At 45.1% G+C, this 25272-nt stretch overlaps 1 protein-coding gene across 1 annotated transcript in view; it reads left to right on the forward strand.

Moving 5' to 3' along the window:
* plekhg2 (pleckstrin homology domain containing, family G (with RhoGef domain) member 2) overlaps positions 1-25272 on the forward strand; it is a 75909-nt gene that overhangs the window by 34795 nt on the left and 15842 nt on the right. The window contains exons 4-12 of the mRNA XM_080460245.1: positions 2620-2720; positions 11892-11958; positions 15977-16023; positions 19550-19700; positions 21296-21427; positions 22571-22753; positions 22968-23060; positions 23406-23492; positions 24919-24952. Of these exons, the coding sequence (XP_080316371.1) occupies positions 2620-2720; positions 11892-11958; positions 15977-16023; positions 19550-19700; positions 21296-21427; positions 22571-22753; positions 22968-23060; positions 23406-23492; positions 24919-24952 (895 nt within the window). The remainder of the gene's footprint in view (positions 1-2619; positions 2721-11891; positions 11959-15976; positions 16024-19549; positions 19701-21295; positions 21428-22570; positions 22754-22967; positions 23061-23405; positions 23493-24918; positions 24953-25272) is intronic.

Below are 25272 nucleotides of genomic sequence, written 5' to 3' on the forward strand. Positions count from 1 at the left end.
TTTTCAAGTCACGTTAAACATTTTAGCCATTTTCACCGTTTGACCTCTTCATTCTGGACAGTCCAGACAGCCTACTTCTTAATTTCATCTTTAGCTACTCCTCCTTCTAACACATTTTGCTTTTTCAGATTTTAGCCATTTTAGCAGTTTATAGGCTTTATTTTTCAAATATCAATGGATGGATGGATGGATGGATGGATGGATGGATGGATGGATGGATGGGTGGACGGACGGATGGATGGATGAAGTCCACCTCCTGCCTGAAGTAGAATTATTTTCCATTATCAGCCATGAACACTCCAAGCGGCTGCAGTCGGTTCCGTCACTCGTTAGAAACGTTGAAAGGAACTAAAGCTTCTCTTCATTTCTGACGCCCGCAATGAATTCCAGTCTAGTTTCAATCCAACTGTGTTGCATTGAAAGGATGAATCTCCATTTGGTGGTCTTTGGCGACATCTACAGGCCAGGTCTAGGGATATGTGGTCATTTCAGGTGTGGCCTATAGGGGCGCTGTGACTCACCAAATACACCAAAAATGCAGAAAAAGACACAGAGACCATAGAGATATAGAACTATGTTCTATGGAACATAGACTCCTGCTCATAGACTTCAGTATAGCTCTGGGTTCTATAGGTCTATGCTCCTGCTCCGTCACCTTATTAAACCTGCTTGTATCAGTAGCTCCTGCAGCGCCACCTGCAGCATGGAGTCCGCTATTGTTGCAGTTATTAGGAGACATGGTGGTCTGTTGTTTCCTAATTTTTCCAAATTGGTCCTCAGCTGTCTAAACATTGAGAAGTCCTGCTCTAGACTGTTGACGGGAGGATTCACCTCCTCAGGACACGTTCAGGTTCTGAAAGCTGACCTCTGGCCCGTTTCTTTGTGTGAATGAAAGGATGAATTGAATGAATCCACGACCCTGAATCTCCTCCTCACATGACAGACGCCGTGTTTTGTGGATTTTGACATTTGTCCTTCTGAAGTTTTGGTCCCGCTCCCCCTCTCTGCCTGCGACCCAGTTTGTCCTCCATTTGTTTGTTTTTCACGAGACGCTTCCGGAGCGGACTGGAGCGTCTCCTCCTCCTCCTCCTCCTCCTCCTCCTCCTCCTCCTCCTCCTCCTCCTCCTTCACTCAGTCATTTCGCACTCATCCCCCCGGGCCTGTCCACTCTGTGGATGTTCTTCCTCATTAAACAACCCGGCTGCTTGTTTTACTTCCGTTTGGGAAGGAGAGAGTGGATTTGTGTGTGTGGAGGTTTTCCTCTGCTTTGACATAGAAAACTAAAGTAGCTCTGGTCGGATTTCAACCCACAACCTGAGAGGAGCTGAGAGGTCCACCTGAAAACCAACCTGGAGATGAAAAGACTCCCAACCTTTTCTGCTTTCGCGCCACTTGATAAATGGAAAATGGAAAATGGAAAATGGAAAATGGAAAATGGATTCCACTGATGAAACGCTTTTCCGCCGCTGGAGCCGCTGGAGCCGCTGGAGCCGCCGTCAGAGCGTTGGTCACTTCCACCAGTGGCCATTTGGAATTCCCACTTCCTGTTGTGGCAGCTGCTTCCAGAGCCGAGAAGATGCAGACCTTTACTGTGAAAACACATCGTTGTCTTTATGTCTGTTTCCATGGAAACAACAGAAACCCTGAGACTGATGTAGTTTTCATGTTGGGCCACTAGTTGGTGCTGTTTGTTTTTATAATGAAACCACACACACACACACATGCAGCTGAGAACACTGGCATGGCTTGGTTGGTAGAGCAGTCATTGCCCAATTGGACGGTTGTAGGTTCAAGTCCTGCAGCAGCCTCTGTTGGTGCATGAATGTGTTTAAAGATGTAAATGCTTCGGGGCGGCTCGCGCTGTTGAAATGGGCTTTAGAAGTGAACTCCATTTCATATGAACATTCAACCAGGATGGACTGATATTACCATGACTGTCAAAATAAAAGAACCAAGAGAAATCTTTGGTCTGATTGGCTGTACTGAGCATGTGCAGAACTACTAGTTGCTACCAAGGTGACCGGGAGCAGAACTTCAGCGTCCCGCTCGTTTCCAGGAAGTTGTGTTTTCCCTCGTTCACACGACAGAGTCAGAAAAGCTCCACCTTAGTCGTCGCTTTCAGAAAGTTGCGTTCTCAGTGGCTCTGAGCAACATTGTCACACAAACAGACCCAGAAAACACAATGAAAGTTTTGTGTTTTCACTTCTAACAGAGCCTCAGTCCTCAGAAGCCTTCTGAAGGTTCCTGCTGTCTGTCGTAGAGGCGCAGAGCACACAGCCGGAGACCACAATCGAAATACAGCCGTTAATGTGAACTCGAAGCCAAACATCTGGTTCAAACCAAAACTCGTGACTCTGGTGGGACTCGAACCCCAAACATGTGATCCACCGGTAATGAGTGTGGCAGCCATGCCCATTGGTTTGGGGCAGTGGCGGCCGAGAGGCGGGAGAATCCGACTCTGGATCGCAGCCACCAGTTGGCGTCTGGAGTCGTCGGAGTAGAAACTGGACTTCTGGTGGCCAAACACCTGCTGCCAACTCCAACCTGTCGGGATTTGAACGTGCAACCTCCAGATGCTTCCCCAGAAGTTGAGCAGTGTGTCTCTGTGTCTCCCTGCAGGACTACCTGGGCTGCATCATCGACTGCGGCGCTCTGCCTCTGAAGCCGGAGCAGGTCAGCACGCTGTTCTGCAACATCGAGGACATCTACGAGTTCAACAGGTAACCCCACCCCCACCCCCACCCCCGCTGCGCCACACAGGTGGTGCATCTTTTTCAGGGTTGGAGTTTCATTCGAGCTTCAACGTTATTCTTTGTGAAAATCCTGTTAGTTTAATGTTTGTCTCTTGTCAGTGTCAGGATGAAGTCTTCCTGCTTCTGGACTTTATTGGACTTTAATGTTTTGTTGTTCTGTTCAGCAGCTGAGGTGAACAAGGTCACAAGATGAAGAGACGTTTCATATCGAAACACTTTTTGTTTGAGCGACAGGACCACATTGTTCCTGTCCAGACAGTGAGCGAGCTCATGACGTTAAAGTTCTAGTTAGTAAATGGACTGATATAAACCACATTGTACACCAGTGAGAGTTACACCACCAGATTAGCATGAGCAGTGTTTTTACCAATCATAGAGCATAAATACATAGAATAAGGACAATATATTGGTGAGCAGTGGCAGGAACTAAACCATAAGTACCAGAGGAGAGAAGACCACCTCAGCCAGAAACCTTTATTTATGGTTTTACCACAAAACACAACTTCAACCCACAACCTTTGAATATCTGCCACGTTTGTTCAGTAGACCAACGGGCTGTCCACTGTGCCACAGAGCCTCGTGCTGTGGACTGAAAAGGGGGATTTAGGGATTCAGTGGATGGTCATGGTGGCAGTTTGTGGACTTGTGGAAGGACTAATCTTAGCGTGTACATCGTATAGCAGAGACATGTGATGGATAATGTTTATATTTTAGTGTCGATATGAAGTTATATGGCTACAAACCAACAGGTCTCCAGCAGAAGACTAAATGTCCTGCAGTGTTCGGCCCGTCCCATCAGCTAGAAGACAAAGAATGTACACTCAACACGTGTGGTGGCGAAGCTTCCAGAGTAATCCGAGATGTTTTCCTGAGAGTCGTTTGTTGAAACTTTGGTATTTGACGTTCAACGTCGTACGTGAAAAACTGCTCTGGTGCAGAAACCACAAAATCCAGCAGGCTGTTTGTGTTGTTGCTGTGTTCCAGTGTGGAAAATATGTGGTGGGGTGACACACACTCTGGCTTCCAATGAGAACGGAGCGCAGCACGCCGCTCCCGCTGCCAGGGCTGCCGGTTTAATTCCCTCCAAAGCGCTTTCACCTCGGGGTTTTTGGGGGGAAGAAACAGCTGCTGAGCTCATATGAGCCAAGTGGATTCTTCTTGTTTCTCAGAGCACACACACACACACACACACACACACACACACACACACACACACACACACACACACACACACACACACACACACACACACACACACACACAGAGTGCCTGCCGGGGTGTCACGCCTGTTTGATCCAGCTGTTGCAGAACGTCTGCTGCAATGCATTCTGGGGGTTCTGCACACGGAGCGGAGCGGTGTGTTTGGAGCAGGTTTGAGGAACGGCCGACTCGTCTGAACAAAATCGATGGAAGCAAATATTTTGCTTCCATCGTTTTAGGCAAGTAGGTTTCTAGAAACGTTCCTTTGACATGTTTCGGCGGCGTCTTCATCGGAAACGTCCGGCGGTTAATGTATGTTTTAAAAACCTACGACAGCAAAATACTTATGAACAAACCGAAGGCATAACGAACGTAATTGAACTGCGCTGGACAAACAGAGCGTCCGTTCAGTAATGTTGAGGAGGCCCGAGGGAGGTCTGCAGAAAAGTCCAATCAAAGTGTTTCAGTGTTTCAGCCTTCTAATATCGATCTGCCGTCAAGATGAAAAATGAATTGAAGCTAATAAGACGGTCGTGTCAAGGTTTGTTCAAAAGGTTGAAAAGCTCTGAGAGTATTGTCTCCACAATAAAAGCTTAACCCTAAAAGCATTGAGCGGCGTAATGAATTATAGCTCACATCTCCCGCTGGTTCTGTTCTGGCAGAAGTTTGAAACCAGTGTTGGTACGTTTTTACTAGTTCCTACTCAGACCTACTCCACTCGTCTTTTAGGCTTTTAGGCTTTTTCACTACGCGTCAGTACCTGCTACCAGGTACTTTTAAGTTTCCTGCTACCAGGTACTTTTAAGTTTCCTGCTACCAGGTACTTTTACGTTTCCTGCTACCAGGTACTTTTAAGTTTCCTGCTACCAGGTACTTTTATGTTTCCTGCTACCAGGTACTTTCATGTTGCCTGCTTTGTCTCGTTCAGCCTCCATTTGGAAACCCGATCAGAACCAGAACGCTGACGACCAAAGAGAGGCTCAGAAATGAACCAGAGGAGCTGCAGGATTCAGGAGTCACTGAAAATGCAACTTTTTGAAAATGGCTACCGAGGTTGAACTTTGTGAAGAGCCTTGGGCTCCGTTGCCACGTAGACAGGCACAAACACAAGTTGCTGTTGGCCGTGGCAGCGCTGCTCCCGGTCCTGGACGCCAGCAGTTGTGCACATGCTCAGTAGGCGGGCAATAAGAATTTGAAATTGTATTGTTGGGTGTGGAAAGAATGATTCACTGTGTCGGTCAAATTTAAACTTGACTCTGGTGGGACTCGAGCCCACAACCTTTGAATATCTTTTCAGCTGGTAGAAGTCCAATGCACTGTCTGTTGTGCCACAGAGCCGCACAGTAGCAGTACTCAGTCCTCACAGAAAGTATTTTTGTGATTTATTTCTCGTTAAAAAGGGAAAATCTGTGTCGTTCAGGCGACAACGGAGCTCAGAGCCTCTGAAAACACAACTTTTTGAAAATGGCTCCAAAGGTGGAAGTTCTTGGAAAAGCTCCGACTCCATCGTCATGTAAACGGGAGAAAAAGTCATTTTCTGGAAACTCTCAGGCTCCGCCTCCTTGTAGACAGAAAAATCTGCTCCTGGTCACCATGTTGGTCGTAACTAGTTCTTCTGCACATGCTCAGTAGAGACCATCAGAACAACGTTTCCTCCGCGGTGTCATGACTCCCAGTCCATATTCTCCTGGACCTGGTGCTTTTATTTTGATGGTCACCATAATAACAATTCAACTTGGCCATTTGTCCACTAGAGCAGTGGTTCTCAAACTTTTTACACCAAGTACCAACCCAGAAAATACTGGGCTCTCCAAGTACCACCATAATGACCAACACTATACAGTAGCCTAGTAAGCCTCAGCATTCATCAAAAACAAGACAGAGGTTTTATTCCTAAAGAGGTATATTTAATATTGTCAGCCATTGTAACATTTTACACAGTTAGATTAGTAACACTACGCTTAAATATAGGAAAATAAAAGACTGTACTTAAATAATCATTCAATTAAAATATATTGCACAGAAAAGTTAAATAAACATTTTACTTAAAAAAATGAAAAACAAACTAACAAAAAGCAGTTCTTAAAGATTAAAAAGCAAACTTAGAACTACTTATCAATCGCTGCTGCTTCTGGGAGCCGCTAGTTGATCGTAAACATCCATCACTGCTTTGCTTTTCAAGTCTGTTAACACCTGGAGAAAACAGACACTCTAGTGGACAGACCACCATGTTGGATTGTTATTACGGTGACTGTCAAAATAAAACTACCAAGTCCCAGGAGACTGTGGACCGCTTTGCACCCTCATAGTCCAAAGCAGTGATGGATGTTTACGACCAACTAGCGGCTGGTTCGTCTCTTCAGCTAGCAGCTAACACGTCGGTTAGCATTCTCAGGCTAAAGCTACACAGCCGGAGTCACTGGTGGTTGTGTACTTGACGTGCCAATTGGAATGTGTTAGTGGTTCCTGGTGACAAGAATCCATCAGGGTGTCTGTTAAACTTGACTCTGGTGGGACTTGAACCCACAACCTTTGAAAGACTTGTCAAGTTCTAGAAGTCCAATGCGCCACAGAGCCACACATTAGCAGAGCTCAGTGGTCACACAGTTACAGTATTTCTGTGATGAGACAATCAGAACAACGTTTCCTCCGTGGTGTCATGACTGACAGTCCATATTCTCCTGGACCTGGTGCTTTTATTTTGACAGTCACCGTAATAACAATCCAACTTGGTAGTCTGTCCACTACAATGTTCTCCCAGTGTTAATGTTTAGGGCTCATTGTTCTCTGCTGCATGTGTGTGTGGTTTCAGTACTAAAAGCAAACTAGAGCTACACTCGGTAGAGCGCAGACTTTCACCAACGCCACATTTGTTTGTGGAACCGAGTTAGTATTGCCAGCATGTTAGCTGTTAGCTCATATCAATGCTAACTAGGTAGGTCAAGTAGCTACATCACTGTGTGAAATCTACTATAATACACACTAAAATACGCTGATCTCCTCCCTGGGGTGCCTCTCTCGTCCGCTTTATATGGGAAATTTGTCCACAATTTTGGGGATTTATTTGATAACGGTTAACCGTTAACTTCCTAAAATCTACTGGATTGGTCCTTGGATGATGACAAATCATCCCTGAAGATTTCATGTAATTCGTTGTGAGGGGTTTTTGCGAAAAGTTGGTCAAATACATACAAACCAATAAATATACACGCAGACGAAAGCATAACCTTCTCGGTTGACGTTCGTTGGCAAAGACAGCAGTAGCACCCACTAGTGGCCCGAAATGAAAACTACATCATGTTCATTGTTTGTGCCGTTTCCATGGAAACACAGACCTTCAGAAACAAAAAACACAAAAACGCTGCGTCGTGTCAAGGAGGCAGGAGTCCCAGCGGCTCTGCGTCCTGCCAAACGTCCCATGAAGCTGATGAAGGTTTTGAAAAAGGACACAAAGGCACTCAGAGGTCAGGGGAGCCGGAATTCACTGGCTCACCTGAGGCTGAACCTGATTTCCCACAGTCGCTGACGGCGTCTGAGCCTGACAATGTGTCCTCGGTCCTCCCAAGTCCAGGAATCTGCTGGTGACCGTCAGAAACACACCGCAGCTTCAGCCCGACGCCACAAAGCATCTTCTTTGTTTTCATTGCAAATTGAAACCATGTGGACTTACTTTTCTTTCCAACAGCTTTCAAAGAGAATAAGACAATAAAGACAAAGAGTCCCAACAAAAGAAGGGAGTTTCACCATGACGTCAAACTCTTTACGCTGCTTTCTGTCTCCTGCTCTTCATGAGGAATCATATCTAGAACCTTTCAACTCTTTCAGCCACAATGAAGGAGTAAACATCAGCGTTTCTTTCAGGACAAATATATGATGTCACATGAACGCATTAACCTTGAATTAAAATAACGGTGGGGGAAACAGTATCGATGCAGTTCAGTCCTTGGATGTTTTCGGCCTTGACTATTTCCAGATATCTTGACTCCTGTTGGTCCTTTCTGGTCCTAGTGAGACACCATGTGAAAGAAAACTGACTTGAACTGGTCATTTGAAACCAACTGTCTAGAGTCAAAGCAGGTGGATGATTTGAAAACTGACCAGGAGTCGTCTTACCGTAGTTTTCTTCTATAGGATCAGTAATTCATTATCTTGACCCTTGTTTTCTCCAAGTAAGTAACTTTCTGTTTGGATGCTATGAAACATTGGGATGACGAGGATCCCTTCCACAGGTTGTCATGGTATTGCCCGAGGATTGGTATCTTCTGGGTCTTTACTGGTCCTGAATGTATGGTGTGTACAATATCTTACTATCGTGACCATTGTTGTCTTCTACATTCTTTTAATGGATATTGACAGGTGACTTTCTCAGCTCTTGTTGGTCTTTACTGGCCTTGATTTGATTGGATGGCACAAAGGATCTGAATGATGAGAAGACCTTCAAGGGGTTGTCATGATCTTCTTCAAGCATTGATATCTTGCCTCTTGTTGGCCTTTGCTGGTCCTGAATATATGTGTGTACAAATAGCATGAGACTGTAAAGTATTTTACTTGACTTGAAAAACCTACTTTTGTCCTGGGTTGAATATCGTACTATCTTTACCATTGTTGTCTTCTGCGTACTTTTAATGGAAATTGACAGGTAACTTTCATGGCTCTTGTTGGTCTTTACTGGTCCTTAATGTATGGTGGGTTCAAAAAAACCAGGAAAATTGAAATCCACAAAATTACTTAATGAACAGACTTCATTCATCAAGGTTTCGTCCTGGGTACCATGTTGTACCATGTTGTACCATGTTGTACCACGTTGTACCATGTTGTACCATGTTGTACCACGTTGTACCATGTTGTACCATGTTGTACCACGTTGTACCATGTTGTACCACGTTGTACCATGTTGTACCATGTTGTACCACGTTGTACTATCTGGACCATTGTGGGCGTTTGCTTGCTTTTCATCCAACTCAATGGGTCCCAACTCTCTTGGCTCTTGTTCGTCTTTCCTGGTTGTGAATAATGACAGAAAAACAGCATGAAAATGAAAAACCATACATGACTGAACAAACTGACTTTAGTCATGGAAGGTTCTGTCTGGGATTCATTATCTGACTATCTGGACTAATGTTGGTCTTTGCTTGATTGTGATGGAGGAGGACGTTTCATTTGTCTTTACTGGTCAGAGGGGGAGGGGGATCTGGAAGGAAGCTGTTAAAATATGTCTCTCTCTCTCTCTCTCGCTCTCTCTCACACACACACACACACACACACACACACACACACACACACACACACACACACAAACACACACAAACACACACACACACACATACATACGAGACCCTTTCCTCGATGCGGAGACTCCTGTTTTCACACTTCACTTTCTTTGTGTCCGTTCCAACACACGCCCAGAGAAACAATGTCACACACACACACACACACACACACACACACACACACACACACACACACACACACACACACACACACACACACACACACACACGCACACGCACACGCACACATTTTTCATTCCATCCCAGCTTCCTGCCCCTCTGGTTCTCATGGGAAATATTGTGTGAGAGTCAGATGGTGAGACACACACACACACACACACACACACACACACACACACACACACACACACACACACACACACACACACACACACACACACACACACACACACACACACACACATCTTCTTTTGCATCTATAACTGTTTTTTACTGAATAAGTGAGTGAGTCGGTAATGAGGTGACCTTCAGATCCACTGACCTGGTTTCTCCGTCGCTCCGTCTTTGTCCAAGAAAGGAGAGAAAATAAGAAAAACCCCTCTCACACACACACACACACACACACACACACACACACACACACACACACACACACAGAGCACCAGATGTAGACATAACAAGCCCAGAGAGGCTACATCATCCAGCATAACTCAAACATGACACTGTTCAGCTGTGTGTGTGTGTGTGTGTGTGTGTGTGTGTGTGTGTGTGTGTGTGTGTGTGTGTGTGTGTGTGTGTGTGTGTGTGTGTGTGTGTGTGTGTGTGTGTGTGTGTGTGTGTGTGTGTGTGTGTGTGTGTGTGTGTGTGTGTGTGATGTCAGCTCTTTAAATCAGAGCTGATTCAGCTTTATGAGCTCAATTAATGAATGAATGAAAAATGAAGATCTGTCTGAACTCAGTGTTCTTTTACTCTTTCTTTCTTTCTTTCTTTCTTTCTTTCTTTCTTTCTTTCTTTCTCTCTCTCTCTCTCTCTCTCTCTCTCTCTGACTATTGTTTCCGTCTCCATGACGACGGTCGGTCTTCAGGTGTCAGATTAGGATTTAATCCTTGTTAAGGAAACGTCACAGACCCCCTCTTCCTCATCCTCCTCATCCTCACAGGCTCTCAGTGGAAGAATGCAAGTGTTTATAGAAGAGCTCTCTGCTGCTGCTCCTCCTCTTCTTTATCTTCATCATCTTCCTCCTCTTCCTCATCCTCCTCCTCCTCTTCCTCCTCCGTCATCAGTTTATTTAAGCAACATATCTAAGAGGCCTCGCAGTCTGTTGCTCTTCATCACTTTGTTCTCTAGCTCCTCTCTCTCTCTCTCTCTCTCTCTCCCTCTCTCTCTCTCTCCCTCTCCCTCTCTCTCTCCCTCTCTCTCTCTCTCTCTGTTGGTAAATGATAAACATACCCTGACCTTGTTGGCCTACAGTGTGGGGCGTTCAGGATTCAGGGGTCACCGGGGGTCACCGGGGTCACCGGGGGTCACCGGGGGTCAGGAGAACGTTTGTTTATTTCAGCTCAGGAAGGGTTTGATTGACAGCTGCAGGAGCCAATCAGAGAGCAGAGTCTAGAGTCCTCATGTTTTCATCTCTTCATGTCCTCATGGCTCCACTTCATCAAGTCTTCATCTCTTCATGTCCTCATGGCTCCACTTCATCAAGTCTTCATGTCCTCATGTCCTCATGTCTTTGTAGTTTCATGTGTTCATGTCCTCATGTCTTTAAAAGGAGACATGTCTTTGTAGGATTCTTGCCGTCTGACATCATGTGACCTGAGCCTCTGGGCTGCAGCTCCTCTGTTTCCTCCCGTTGTTGCTGGCGGTTTCTGCCTGGCAACCAAACTGCAGCTCCAGGAAGTGAAAAGAGACGAGTGTCCTGGCGCAGGTCAGAGCGCCGGAGCTCCAGGTTCATGACCCTGAACTCCAGGGACGGAGACACGTCAAGTCAGACCTCCTCCTGCTTCATTCAGCCGCTCTGTAAACACTGATCCTCTGGAATGCAAGAATCCAGGCCCTTGATCAGACACAGTAATCGGATTACAGTCTGCCTCCAACAAGTTACTGAAACACACTCGTCACGTCTCAAACCAGTTACTAAAAATAAACACGTTAACCAAGTACTTCCTGTATTGGTTCCACCGCCCAGAACACGACAGGGCTCAGAGGCTTCTGCTTCACTGTGGGCGCTCGGACGCAGGAAGATGCTCTACCATCTGAATGATAGAGGAGGAAGATGCTCTATAATCTGATGTTAGAGTAGAAATATGCCCTATAATCTGAATGATATAGGAGGAAGACGCTCCATAATCTGAATGATACGTGAGGAAGATGCTCTATAATCTGGATAGAGGAGGAAGATGCTCTATAATCTGGATGTTAGAGGGAGAAAATGCTCTATAATCTGGCTCTGTGTGTGTGTGTGTGTGTGTGTGTGTGTGTGTGTGTGTGTGTGTGTGTGTGTGTGTGTCTGTGTGTGTGTGTGTGTGTGTGTGTGTGTGTGTGTGTGTGTGTGTGTGTGTGTGTGTGTGTGTGTGTGTGTGTGTGTGTGTGTGTGTGTGTGTGTGTGTGTGTGTGTGTGTGTGTGTGTGTGAACCAATTGATTGTGTTGAGCCTAACTAAAGTGTAATTTAAACATCTGATGTAATCTGATTACACTGTTTGTGTTCAGTGACCTGCTGGAGGATCTGGAGAGGAGTCCTCATGCTGCAGCCATCGCTGAGTGCTTCGTAGAACGGGTGAGTGCTGTGTGTGTGTGTGTGTGTGTGTGTGTGTGTGTGTGTGTGTGTGTGTGTCTCTCTCTCTTCACCTCTTCATCACTTCATCACTTCATCACTTCACCTCTTCATCACTTCATCACTTCATCACTTCACCTCTTCATCACTTCATCACTTCATCTCTTCATCACTTCATCACTTCATCACTTCATCTCTTCACCTCTTCATCACTTCATCTCTTCACCACTTCATCACTTCATCACTTCACCTCTTCTTCACTTCATCACTTCATCTCTTCACCTCTTCATCACTTCATCTCTTCACCTCTTCACCTCTTCATCTCTTCACCTCTTCACCTCTTCATCTCTTCACCACTTCATCACTTCATCTCTTCATCACTTCTCCACTTCATCACTTCATCACTTCATCTCTTCATCACTTCATCACTTCTCCACTTCATCACTTCTCCACTTCATCACTTCATCTCTTCATCTCTTCATGTCTTCATCACTTCTCCACTTCATCACTTCATCTCTTCATCTCTTCATGTCTTCATCACTTCTCCACTTCATCACTTCATCTCTTCATCTCTTCATCTCTTCATCTCTTCATCTCTTCATCACTTCATCTCTTCATCTCTTCATCTCTTCATGTCTTCATCACTTCTCCACTTCATCACTTCATCTCTTCATGTCTTCATCACTTCTCCACTTCATCACTTCATCACTTCTCCACTTCATCACTTCATCTCTTCATCACTTCATCACTTATCCACTTCTCCACTTCATCACTTCATCACTTCATCTCTTCACCTCTTCACCTCTTCACCACTTCATCTCTTCATCTCTTCACCTCTTCATCTCTTCATCACTTCATCACTTCTCCACTTCATCACTTCATCACTTCTCCACTTCATCACTTCATCTCTTCATCACTTCATCACTTCATCTCTTCATCACTTCATCACTTCTCCACTTCTCCACTTCATCACTTCATCTCTTCATCTCTTCATGTCTTCATCACTTCTCCACTTCATCACTTCATCTCTTCATCTCTTCATGTCTTCATCACTTCTCCACTTCATCACTTCATCTCTTCATCTCTTCATCACTTCATCTCTTCATCTCTTCATCTCTTCATCACTTCATCTCTTCATCTCTTCATCTCTTCATGTCTTCATCACTTCTCCACTTCATCACTTCATCTCTTCATCTCTTCATGTCTTCATCACTTCTCCACTTCATCACTTCATCTCTTCATGTCTTCGTCACTTCTCCACTTCATCACTTCATCTCTTCATCTCTTCATCACTTCATCTCTTCATCTCTTCATCACTTCATCTCTTCATCTCTTCATGTCTTCATCACTTCTCCACTTCATCACTTCATCTCTTCATGTCTTCATCACTTCTCCACTTCATCACTTCATCTCTTCACCTCTTCATCTCTTCATCTCTTCATCTCTTCATCACTTCATCTCTTCATCTCTTCATCTCTTCATCTCTTCATCACTTCATCTCTTCATCTCTTCATCTCTTCATCACTTCATCTCTTCGTCTCTTCATCTCTTCATCACTTCATCTCTTCATCTCTTCATGTCTTCATCACTTCTCCACTTCATCACTTCTCCACTTCATCACTTCATCTCTTCATGTCTTCATCACTTCTCCACTTCATCACTTCATCTCTTCACCTCTTCATCTCTTCATCTCTTCATCTCTTCATCACTTCATCTCTTCATCTCTTCATCTCTTCATCTCTTCATCTCTTCATCACTTCATCTCTTCATCTCTTCATCACTTCTCCACTTCATCACTTCATCTCTTCATGTCTTCATCACTTCTCCACTTCATCACTTCATCTCTTCACCTCTTCACCTCTTCACCTCTTCACCACTTCATCAATTCATCTCTTCATCACTTCATCTCTTCATCTCTTCATCACTTCATCTCTTCACCTCTTCACCTCTTCACCACTTCATCTCTTCATCACTTCATCTCTTCACCTCTTCACCTCTTCACCTCTTCACCTCTTCACCACTTCATCACTTCATCTCTTCACCTCTTCACCTCTTCACCACTTCATCTCTTCACCTCTTCACCACTTCATCTCTTCACCTCTTCATCTCTTCATCACTTCATCACTTCATCACTTCTCCACTTCTCCACTTCATCACTTCTCCACTTCATCACTTCATCACTTCATCACTTCTCCACTTCTCCACTTCATCACTTCATCACTTCATCTCTTCATCTCTTCATCTCTTCATCACTTCATCTCTTCATCACTTCATCTCTTCATCTCTTCACCTCTTCATCTCTTCACCTCTTCATCTCTTCATCTCTTCACCTCTTCACCTCATCATGTTGAATCTCTCCAGGTTACCCTGTGAACACATGATTCTTGTGTTTTTAACATGTTTTAAAAAGCGACTTTGAGTCTCTGGCGGTTTCTGTTTCCTTCCTGTTGCTTTGCCGCCGTGTTTCTGTAGTTTTCTCTAGTCCTCCCCTCTTGTTTTCTTGTCATGTTTCCATCATGTTTTCCAGTAGTTTCTCTGTAGTTTCTTTATTATTTCAATCCATTTTGAGGTTTTATTGTATTTTTCGATTTGTCATTTTCTTATAGTTTTCTGTCCGTTTTTTATAAAGTTGTGTAGTTTTTGTGTTTCATGTGTTTAATTTTTCTGCAGCTTGTTTGTAGTTTGTTTACTGGTGAATGAAGGGTTTTACTGGACACTTTGAGACGACAGGCTGGATGAGGGGAGGAGGAGGAGGATGTTGATGAGGAGGAGGAGGAGGAGGAGGAGGAGGAGGAGGAGGAGGAGGAGGAGGAGTGAGTCGGGAGGATGACGGAGGAGAATCTGGAGGAAGGGTTTTAGTTTTTTAAAGGAGCTTGATGAAGATGACTCTCAGGTGTGCAGCTCAGACAGGAAGCAGGTGATTCAGACTCCGCCCACTCGTAGTTTTTCGGTGGTGTTTCCATCATGGTTTGTTCTTTTGTTCGTCCTGTTTCTCTAGGTTTTCATAGTTTTGCCGTTCTGTCCTGTTTCTGTTGTTTCTTCCTCGTTATTCTTTCATGTTTCTTTTGTGTTTCTTTTGTTTTTATGTCATTTATCGATCAGGTTTTTGTCGTTTTGTTGGAGTTTTGTTGTAGTTTTGTTGTAGTTTTGCTGTAGTTTTGCTGTTGTGTTTCCTTCATATTTGTGGTGTTTTTCTGTCACTTTCCCATGATGTGTCTCACGTTTTATTTTTGTTGTAGTTTCCCCGTCATGTTCCCTCGGTGTTCCTGTCACATTCCAGCATTTCAGCAGAACGAAACGTCCCGAGAACATTAGATTAAACTGCTGCAGCTATTTTGGGATCCGAACTCGAGTCGACAACGTGACCTCAGAGAGTTTGACCTCCTGACCTCAGAGTGTTTGACCTCCTGACCTCAGAGTGTTTGACCTCCTGACCTCAGAGTGTTTGACCTCCTGACCTCAGAGCGTTTGACCTCCTGACCTCAGAGCGTTTGACCTCCTGACCTCAGAGCGTTTGACCTCCTGACCTCGGAGCATTTGACCTCCTGACCTCAGAGCGTTTGACCTCCTGACCTCAGAGCATTTGACCTCAGAGCGTTTGACCTCCTGACCTCGCAGTGTTTGACCTCCTGACCTCGGAGCATTTGACCTCCTGACCTTGGAGCGTTTGACCTCCTGACCTCGGAGCGTTTGACCTCCTGACCTCGGAGCGTTTGACCTCCTGACCTCGGAGCGTTTGACCTCCTGACCTCGGAGCGTTTGACCTGACCTCGGAGACAACACGAAGCTTCCAAACCACGTTAACGTTGAAATGGGAAGCGAATCCCGATTCTCCACTTTAACTCCACGTGTTGAATAACTGAACGTAAAGAGGACAGCCGGTGATCATCAGTCTTCTATAAACCAAGAACATAATTAGGACCCGAATACTTCAAGTTACTCTTAGTTTGAAGTAACTAGTTTGAAGTAACAGGATTTTTTTTCTGAGTGACGAAACTGATTTTATTTGTCTTTTCTTCAGAGTGAAGCCTTCGATATCTACACGCTGTACTGCATGAACTACCCAAAGTGAGTACACACACACACACACACACACACACACACACACACACACACACACACACACACACGTTTGTTCATTCATAGTCTACATATCATTGTGTTGATGAGCTCAGTATTTCAAGGTACGACTTGGTGTTTAACTACAGAACAACCAGATTGTAACGGGCCTCTGTATGGAGGCGTTACCATGGAAACCAGCCGTACCATGCTGCATCAGGCTAAATGATGCTAATGCTAACTGGCTAAAATAAACAGGTTCATTGAGATAAAAACTCTTCGCATCAATCAGCCTCCACTCAGACAACCATTGACATTGCTGGAATGTGATTGGTTGATATGGGTGAAGGAGGCGGGGCCTAAGCCGCGACAGGTTTTACACCCCAGACAGAAGCTTAGCCCAACACCCCCAATCCCACAGAGTCTGAGCGTTTTCAAAAAGTTGCATTTTCAAAAAATTGTGTTTTCCACGGAGACGGAGTCAGAGCAGATGACCTGATGGACGTGTTCAGGACCCTCCGGGACATCGGGGGAGGCGGAGCTCCTCCTGCTGGTCGAGTTTCAGACGGAGCCACATTCCAAACAGTCTCGCAGCTCCAGTTCACCAAACCTGCAATGCAGCACATTTCCCTCCGGAGCGGAAAAACCTCGAGCCGAGCCCGACCAACAATCCTCTGGTTCTTCCATTACCGCCCGTCTCACGACGAAGCAGCTGACTCCACGTCTCCCACAACGCTTCAGCAGACGGGCGCCATCTCCTGGAGCAGGTTACAGCTGCTCCTGCTGCTCCTGCTGCTCCTGCTGCTCCTGCTGCTCCTGCTGCTCCTGCTGCTCCTGCTGCTCAATCTGCTCCAGCTCGTCGCTCTGTCTGCAGCACCTCCTGCTGGCAACGAGCTTCATCAACATGCAAGTCGACGTTCAGTCCGCAAAGTTCATGTTAGACACTGAAAAATTATAGAGCATCTTCCTCCTCTAACATCAGATTATAGAGAATCATCCTCCTGTAACATCAGATTGTAGAGCACCTTCCTCTAACATCCAGATTATAGAGTGTCTTCATCCTCTAACATGTCATAGAAGAACTTTCTCCTCAAACATCCAGATTATAGAGCATCGTCCCCCTCGAACATCAGATTACAGAGCATCTGCCCACTCTAACCTATAGATTATAGAGAATTTTCCTCCTCTAACATCAGATTATAGAGCATCTCCCTCCACTAACATCCAGATTATAGAGTATTATAGAGTTGCGTGCAGGTCATCGTTACATGGTATGTTGATGGGATTACTCCTCTAAAAGAGTACTCCGTTCTGACCGACCGCTCCTTGAATCCACTGCTGATCTTTGAGCTGAAGGTTTAACGCTGAAGTCATGCGGTGGATCTGCAGCTGGAAAACTCGTCCACAAGCAGGAGAAACGAGGAGAAACGAGTCGTCTCAGGGGGGGACGGGGGGGATGGGGGACGGGGGATGGGGGACGGGGCGTCTTCATGTCGGCCACATGCTTTAGATTGTTCCTGCTGAGGTGAATGTTTGAGTCTCACCTGACTGGAAACACTGGAAAACCTGGAAACACACTGGAAAACCTGGAAACATTGGATAAAGGATGAGATATGGTGTGTGAAGTGATTCTTCTGTCACACTGGGGTTCAGCACAATCCGAAACCCTGGAAACCCTGGAAACCCTGGAATCCCTGGAAAACCTGGAATCCCTGAAAAGTCTGGAATCACTGGAAAACCTGGAATCCCTGGAAAATCTGGAATCACCTCAAACACTTGAAAACCTGAAAACCCTGGAAATCCTTAAAACCTTCCGTCCAAACCAGCAAAACCTCCTGGACTGAGGCGGATCTTCACACTTTTCATAAACGCATCAAGAGAAGAAAAGTTCATTTCCTTCTTGACTAAAAGTTCACAGCTTTTCTAGACGTAGAAGTTTCTCTACTTGAAGATGTTGACGGTTGCGTTTACACCGTTTCTAATGAAGACGCAAAACCTCCGTTGTGTTTTGAACGTTGGTTTCCATGGAAACTCGGAGTCGCTGAAAACACTACTTTTTGAAAACAGCTGCCGAGTTGGAACTTTTAGAAAACCGTTGAGCGACATCGCCTCTTCAAATGGTGAAAATGGCAATTTCTAGAAACGCTCGTGTTCCGTCTCCGTGGAAACTCTGGTCCTCATCCTGGTCACCGTAGTAACCAGTAGTTCTGCACATGCTCAGTAGAGCCAATCAGAACAGAGTTTCCTCCGTGGTGTCATGACTCCCAGTCCATATTCTCCTGGACTTTTTACAGTCACCGTAATAACAATCCAAATTGGTACTTTTATTTTGATAATCACCGTAAAAACAATCCAACTTGGTAGTTTTATTTTAACAGTCACCGTTACAGCTAATCTGTGATCTACTTTCTGTTTTGGTCCTCTTTAAATCTGTTAATCTGAGGACACCATACTGATTCTGTCCATTCTAAGACTGTTAATCTGAGGACACCATACTGATTCTGTCCTTTCTAAATCTGTTAATCTGAGGACACCATACTGATTCTGTCCTTTCTAAGACTGTTAATCTGAGGACACCATACTGCTTCTGTCCTTTCTAAATCTGTTAATCTGAGGACACCATACTGATTCTGTCCTTTCTAAATCTGTTAATCTGAGGACACCATACTGATTCTGTCCTTTCTAAGGGACGTCTTCAGCTCTGCTGATGTGTTCGAGCTGCAGACATCAGAAACGTCTGTAGAAAACATTACTGCTGCTCCTTCCTGTGATTAACGTCTATCTGGAGAAATAGACCCTCGTCTCGTCTATCCTCATCCTCCTCCTCCTCCTCCTCCTCCTCCTCCTCCTCCTCACTCCACCTTCAACCTGTGATGAATGTCCACTGAGGCTTCTCCAGTCCATTTGTCTCCTGCGTCTCCTCTTCCTCACCACTCCCTCCCCTGCGTCTCCTCTTCCTCACCACTCCCTCCCCTGCGTCTCCTCTTCCTCACCACTCCCTCCTCTGCGTCTCCTCTTCCTCACCACTCCCTCCCCTGCGTCTCCTCTTCCTCACCACTCCCTCCCGTGCGTCTCCTCTTCCTCACCACTCCCTCCCCTGCGTCTCCTCTTCCTCACCAGATTTCTTGGTTGTTGCTTCCAGGTTTGAGGGAAGTGAAGAGGAGTTGTTGACTGAACTCGTCCTTCTGGACACTCCTTTATTTATTTCACCTGGACGTTCATCACTTCCTCCCCGGAGTCATTTCACTTCCTGTTCAGTGTCAAAATAATGTTCCATTTTGTATTAACTCTTCAACCCCCCCTTCCTCTTTATCCTTTCTCCATTTCTTTCTCCCCTCTTCCTCCCCCATCTTCCGCCACTCTTCCTCCACTCCCCCCCTTTTTTCCACTCTTCCTCCTCCCTCTGGCCCCATTCCTCCCATTTTCTACCCCTCTTAATCCTCTCTTCCTCTCCCCTCTTCCACCACTCTTCATCCACTCTTCCTCCCCCCTCTGTCCCCTCTTCCTCCCCTCTTCCTCCCCCTCTCCCCCACAGCTCGGTGGCAGTACTGAGGGAGTGCATGAAGAACGAGAGTCTGGTTCGTTTCTTCCAGGAGAGACAAACGACTCTGAACCACTCGTTACCTCTGGAGACGTACCTGCTGAAACCTGTGCAGAGGATCCTCAAGTACCACCTCTTACTGCAGGTAATCCTCCAAATACTACCAAATACTGTGATTAAAACCTCAAGTACCACCTCTTACTGCAGGTAATCCTCCAAATACTACCAAATACTGTGATTAAAACCTCAAGTACCACCTCTTACTGCAGGTAATCCTCCAAATACTACCAAATACTGTGATTAAAACCTCAAGTACCACCTCTTACTGCAGGTAATCCTCCAAATACTACCAAATACTGTGATTAAAACTTCAAGTACCACCTGTTACTGCAGGTAATGCTCCAAATACTACATAAGACTGCAGTTCATACCTCAAATAGTACCCGTTACCACAGGTAATCCACCAAATACTTGCAAATATTGTGTATTACACTTCAAATGCCACATTACTTCATGTAATCCTCTAAATACTACCAAATAATGTGGTTAAAACCTCAAAAACTTCAAAATACTTAAATTTAAACCTGAAATACCACCTTTTATTGCAGGAAATCCACCAAATACTGTAATTTAAATCTCAAATACTGTAATTCAAACTTAGAATATTACCAAACTCTTCAACACAAACCTTAAATATTGCAAAACACTGCAATCCAAACCCTACACACAAATTCAAACCTCAAATGATACTAAATACTGCAATTCAAACTTTAAATACTGCAATTCATAGTACTGTTCACAGTACTCTATGCAGTACTCCTCCCAGTACTCCAGCTCTCCAGTGTACCCCTCCAGGTTCGGCCATCTCGGATCTCAGATTTCGTCAGGTCTTTGTTTTCTGAACTGGGGTCACACATGTGGCGGGATTTTCCCAGAATCCTCGGCGGCTCCTCAGATTAACCACCATTGTTTGTAGCTCAGAGAGGAAGTGGCTCGTGTGACGGGGGAATTCTAACATCTGTGCAGGTTTACGTCGCCACCGCAGCCGAACGTCACCGGACGTCACCGGCTTTATTCTCCTTTCACAACTTCGTAAACAAACCAGTTACTGACACATTACACAGTAATCTGTTACTCTTACTTCAATACCTCTGCGCCTAACATGTCAGTAACTGATTACAATAAAACATTGTTTATTCAGTCCATCACGACACGCAGGTGTACATGTAATCAGACTACAATCAGGTGCAGACGTAGTGGGATTACAGTTAATTTTATAAGAAAACAGAATAAAATCTGGTATAAATGCAATCAGATTACAACCAATGTGAGAGAAGTTCGACTACAACCAGGCCTTACAAGAATGTATTTATGTAACTGTAACTATACCCTGAGATTACATGAATAAATTGTTGTAATCCAAAGATGTAAAGCCTGGTTGGAACTCATGTTACTTTCACATTGGTTTATAATCAGATTACATTTATACAGCACATTATTCTGATTACATCCAAATTTCACTGTAATCCAATGACATCAGCAGTGGATTGTAATCTGATTACAATTACACCTCACTGTCATGTCGAAGGTAAACATTGTCTCTCACCATTAGCATTAGCATTAGCAGCTCTGTTAATACAAACGCCTGCGTGTGTGTGTGTGTGTGCGTGCGTGCGTGCGTGCGTGTGTGTGTGTGTGTGTGTGTGTGTGTGTGTGTGTGTGTGTGTGTGTGTGTGTCAGGAACTGTCCAAGCACTCGGATAAGAGCGACCCCGGGTACGAGGTGGTGGAGGACGCCATCATCACCATGACGGCGGTGGCCTGGTACATCAACGACATGAAGAGGAAGCAGGAGCACGCCGTGCGCCTGCAGGTAGGCCGGCAGAGACGCCCTGCCGCCTGCGGCCACTAGGGGGCAGCAGACGTTACCTCGTCTCAACCCCCCTGAGGAGTATTCAGTACTTCATGCAGCTCACAGCCATTTAAAACACATGAAACTCATTTGTTCACTGAAATGTCCACTTTTGCTGCAGGATTATGTTCAACCAGGCCCGTGGGCCACATCTGGCTCATTTTCACCAACATGCGCTCAAGTTTGTAAATGGAAATACACATTTTTTTGTTTCTTTATCAACTTTATTTCACTCTAAAACATAATTTAAGACTAAAGTTAAATCGTTGTCCAAACTACCAAATGTCCAATAACTACAGTGATTTTCATAATTTAGAAACCAGTTTGGGTCAAAGAGTTTTTTTGATCTAAATTCTCACTTTATTCCTCATATGGCCGTCGTGTCCCATGAAATGTCTCATTAGCCTCGTTTTCACTGTGCAGTATGTGATGGTACTGTACAGTACTGTATGGTACTGTACGGTATGGTGCAGTACGGGACAGGGCGGAACAGTACCATAAAGTATCGTACTGTACTGTACTGTACCGTAACGTACCGTACTGCACCAGACCATAACATACCGTAACATAACATACCGTAACATAACATAAAGTACCATACCATACTATAATGTACCATACCGTACCGTACCACATCATACCATAGCGTACCATAACATACCATACCATAACGTACGGTACCATAACACACTGTGCTGTAATGTACTGTACTGTACTGTACTGTACCATATTGTTCTGTGCCATACCATAACGTACTGCAATAACATACCATAATGTACCGTATAGTACCACATCATAACATACTGTACCATACTGTATGGTATTACTGTATCATACTGTACCGTACCATACCATACCACAACATATCGTACCATATCGTACCATACCGTACTATACCGTATCGTACCGTACCATACCATAATGTATTGTACCATAACATATTTTACCATACCGTACCGTACCGTACCACAAGGTATGCAGTGGAAACGAGACTAGAGATGTCTCTCCTTCAAACCTCACTGCCATGACAACCACCCTGGGTGTCGCCGCTGGGTGGTTCCACGGTTCGAGTCCCTCATACGTCTCCTCCTCACTGCCCGGCAGGAGATCGAGGCCCTGCTGGTGAACTGGAGCGGGCCGGACCTCAGCGGCTTTGGAGAACTGGTTCTGGAAGGTTCCTTCAAGGTTCAGAGGGTGAAGAAGGAGAGAGCGTTCTTCCTCTTCGACAAGATGCTGCTGATTGCCAAGAAACGTCTGGAACAGTTCGTGTACAGCACGCACATCTTCGTACGTGAAAGAAGCTTCGTCACCGGATTTTACTTATTAAGAGTTACTGGTTATCATAACTGCTGATTACTGCTAGTTACTAGTTACTTGTGGAAGACGAGCTATAATCTGGTGCGCGTGTGTGTGTGTGTGTGTGTGTGTGTGTGTGTGTGTGTGTGTGTGTGTGTGTGTGTGTGTGTGTGTGTGTGTGTGTGTGTGTGTGTGTGTGCTGCAGTGTTGTAACCTACTGCTGGTGGAGACCCTGAAAGACCCGCTGTGCTTCAGAGTGTCTGATCAGACCATCCCCAAGCAGCAGCACGTGGTCCAGGTGAGTCCTCGTGGTGCGGGGGATGAGGAGGAAGGGTAGGGTGAGGGGGGTGAGCAGGGTGAGGGGGATGAAGAGTGGGAGGAGGGGAGGAGGGGGGTAAGGTGAGGAAGAGAAGGGGGAGGATGAGGAGGGGGAGGATGAGGAGGTGGAAGAGGAGGAGGGGGAGGATGAGGAGGGGGAGGAGGAGGAGGAGAAGGGGGGGGGGAGGAGGAGGGGGGTAAGGTGAGCATGAGAAGGGGGAGGATGAGGAGAGGGAAGAGGAGGAGAGGGGGAGGATGAGGAGGAGGAGGATGAGGAGGAGGAGGAGGAGGAGGAGTGTCTGCTCACAGCTGCTTTTCTCCACAGACCAAGAACCAGGAGGAGAAACGTCTGTGGGTTCATTACCTCAAGATGCTGATTGTAGAGAATCACCCAGCCTCCCTGCCACACAAGGTGACAACACACACTCTGTAACACACACTGTAACACACTCTTTAACACACTCTGTAACACACACACTGTAACAAACACTGTAACACACTCTGTAACAAACACTGTAACACACTCTGTAACACACACTGTAACACACACACTGTAACACACACTGTAACACACTCTATAACACACACACTGTAACACACACTGTAACACGCTCTGTAACACACACTGTAACACACACTGTAACACACTCTGTAACACACACACTGTAACACACACTGTAACACACTCTGTAACACACTCTGTAACACACACACTGTAACACACTCTATAACACACTCTGTAACACACACTGTAACACACACACTGTAACACACACTGTAACACACTCTGTAACACACACTGTAACACACACTGTAACACACACACTGTAACACACACTGTAACACACTCTGTAACACACACACTGTAACACACACTGTAACACACTCTGTAACACACACTGTAACACACACACTGTAACACACTCTGTAACACACTCTGTAACACACACTGCAACACACTCTGTAACACACACTCTGTAACACACACTGTAACACACTCTGTAACACACTCTGTAACACACTGTAACACACACTCTGTAACACACACTGTAACACACTCTGTAACACACTCTGTAACACACTGTAACACACACTCTGTAACACACACTGTAACACACTCTGTAACACACTCTGTAACACTCTGTAACACACTCTGTAACACACACACACTGTAACACACACACACTGTAACACACTCTGTAACACACACTGTAACACACACACTGTAACACACTCTGTAACACACACTGTAACACACACTGTAACACACTCTGTAACACACACACTGTAACACACACTGCAACACACTCTGTAACACACACTGCAACACACTCTGTAACACACACTCTGTAACACACACTGTAACACACTCTGTAACACACTCTGTAACACACTGTAACACACACTCTGTAATACACACTGCAACACACTCTGTAACACACACTCTGTAATACACGCCTGCAACACACTCTGTAACACACACTGCAACACACACTCTGTAACACACACTCTGTAACACACACTGCAACACACTGTAACACACTCTGTAACACACACTGCAACACACTGCAACACACTGTAACACATGCTGTGACACACACTCTGTAACACACACTGTAACACACTCTATAACACACACTCTGTAATACACACTGCAACACACTAACACACGCTGTGACACACTCTGTAACACACTCTGTAACACACTCTGTAACACACACTGTTGCGCACTATAGCACATGTAACACACTAACACACACTGTAACAAATGATGTAACACACTATAGCAATAAATTTCAATAAAACAACAAACACTAAACTTTCTGCTTTTGTTTCAGGCGAGGCAAGTCCTTGGAGACACCTTCTGTCAGTGTGAGTACACACACACACACACACACACACACACACACACACACACACAGAAATTAAATCAGAATAAAATCTGGTACAACTGTAATCAGATTACAACCAATGTGAGAGTATTCTCACTACACCCAAGCGTTACGAGTATTCACTAATGTAAACTGAGGCTTCAGTAACTGTAACTAAAGCCTGGGATTACATGAAAAAAAAATTGTAATCCAAAGATGTAAGGCCTGGTTGGACTACTTTCACATTGGCTGTAATCAGATTACATTTATACCAGACATTATTCTGAATATGTCTAAACTTCACTGTAGTCCAACAACATC

This window comes from Lipophrys pholis (assembly GCF_963383615.2).
Source record: "Lipophrys pholis genome assembly, chromosome: 3".
In the NCBI taxonomy this organism is placed as follows: Eukaryota; Metazoa; Chordata; class Actinopteri; order Blenniiformes; family Blenniidae; genus Lipophrys; species Lipophrys pholis.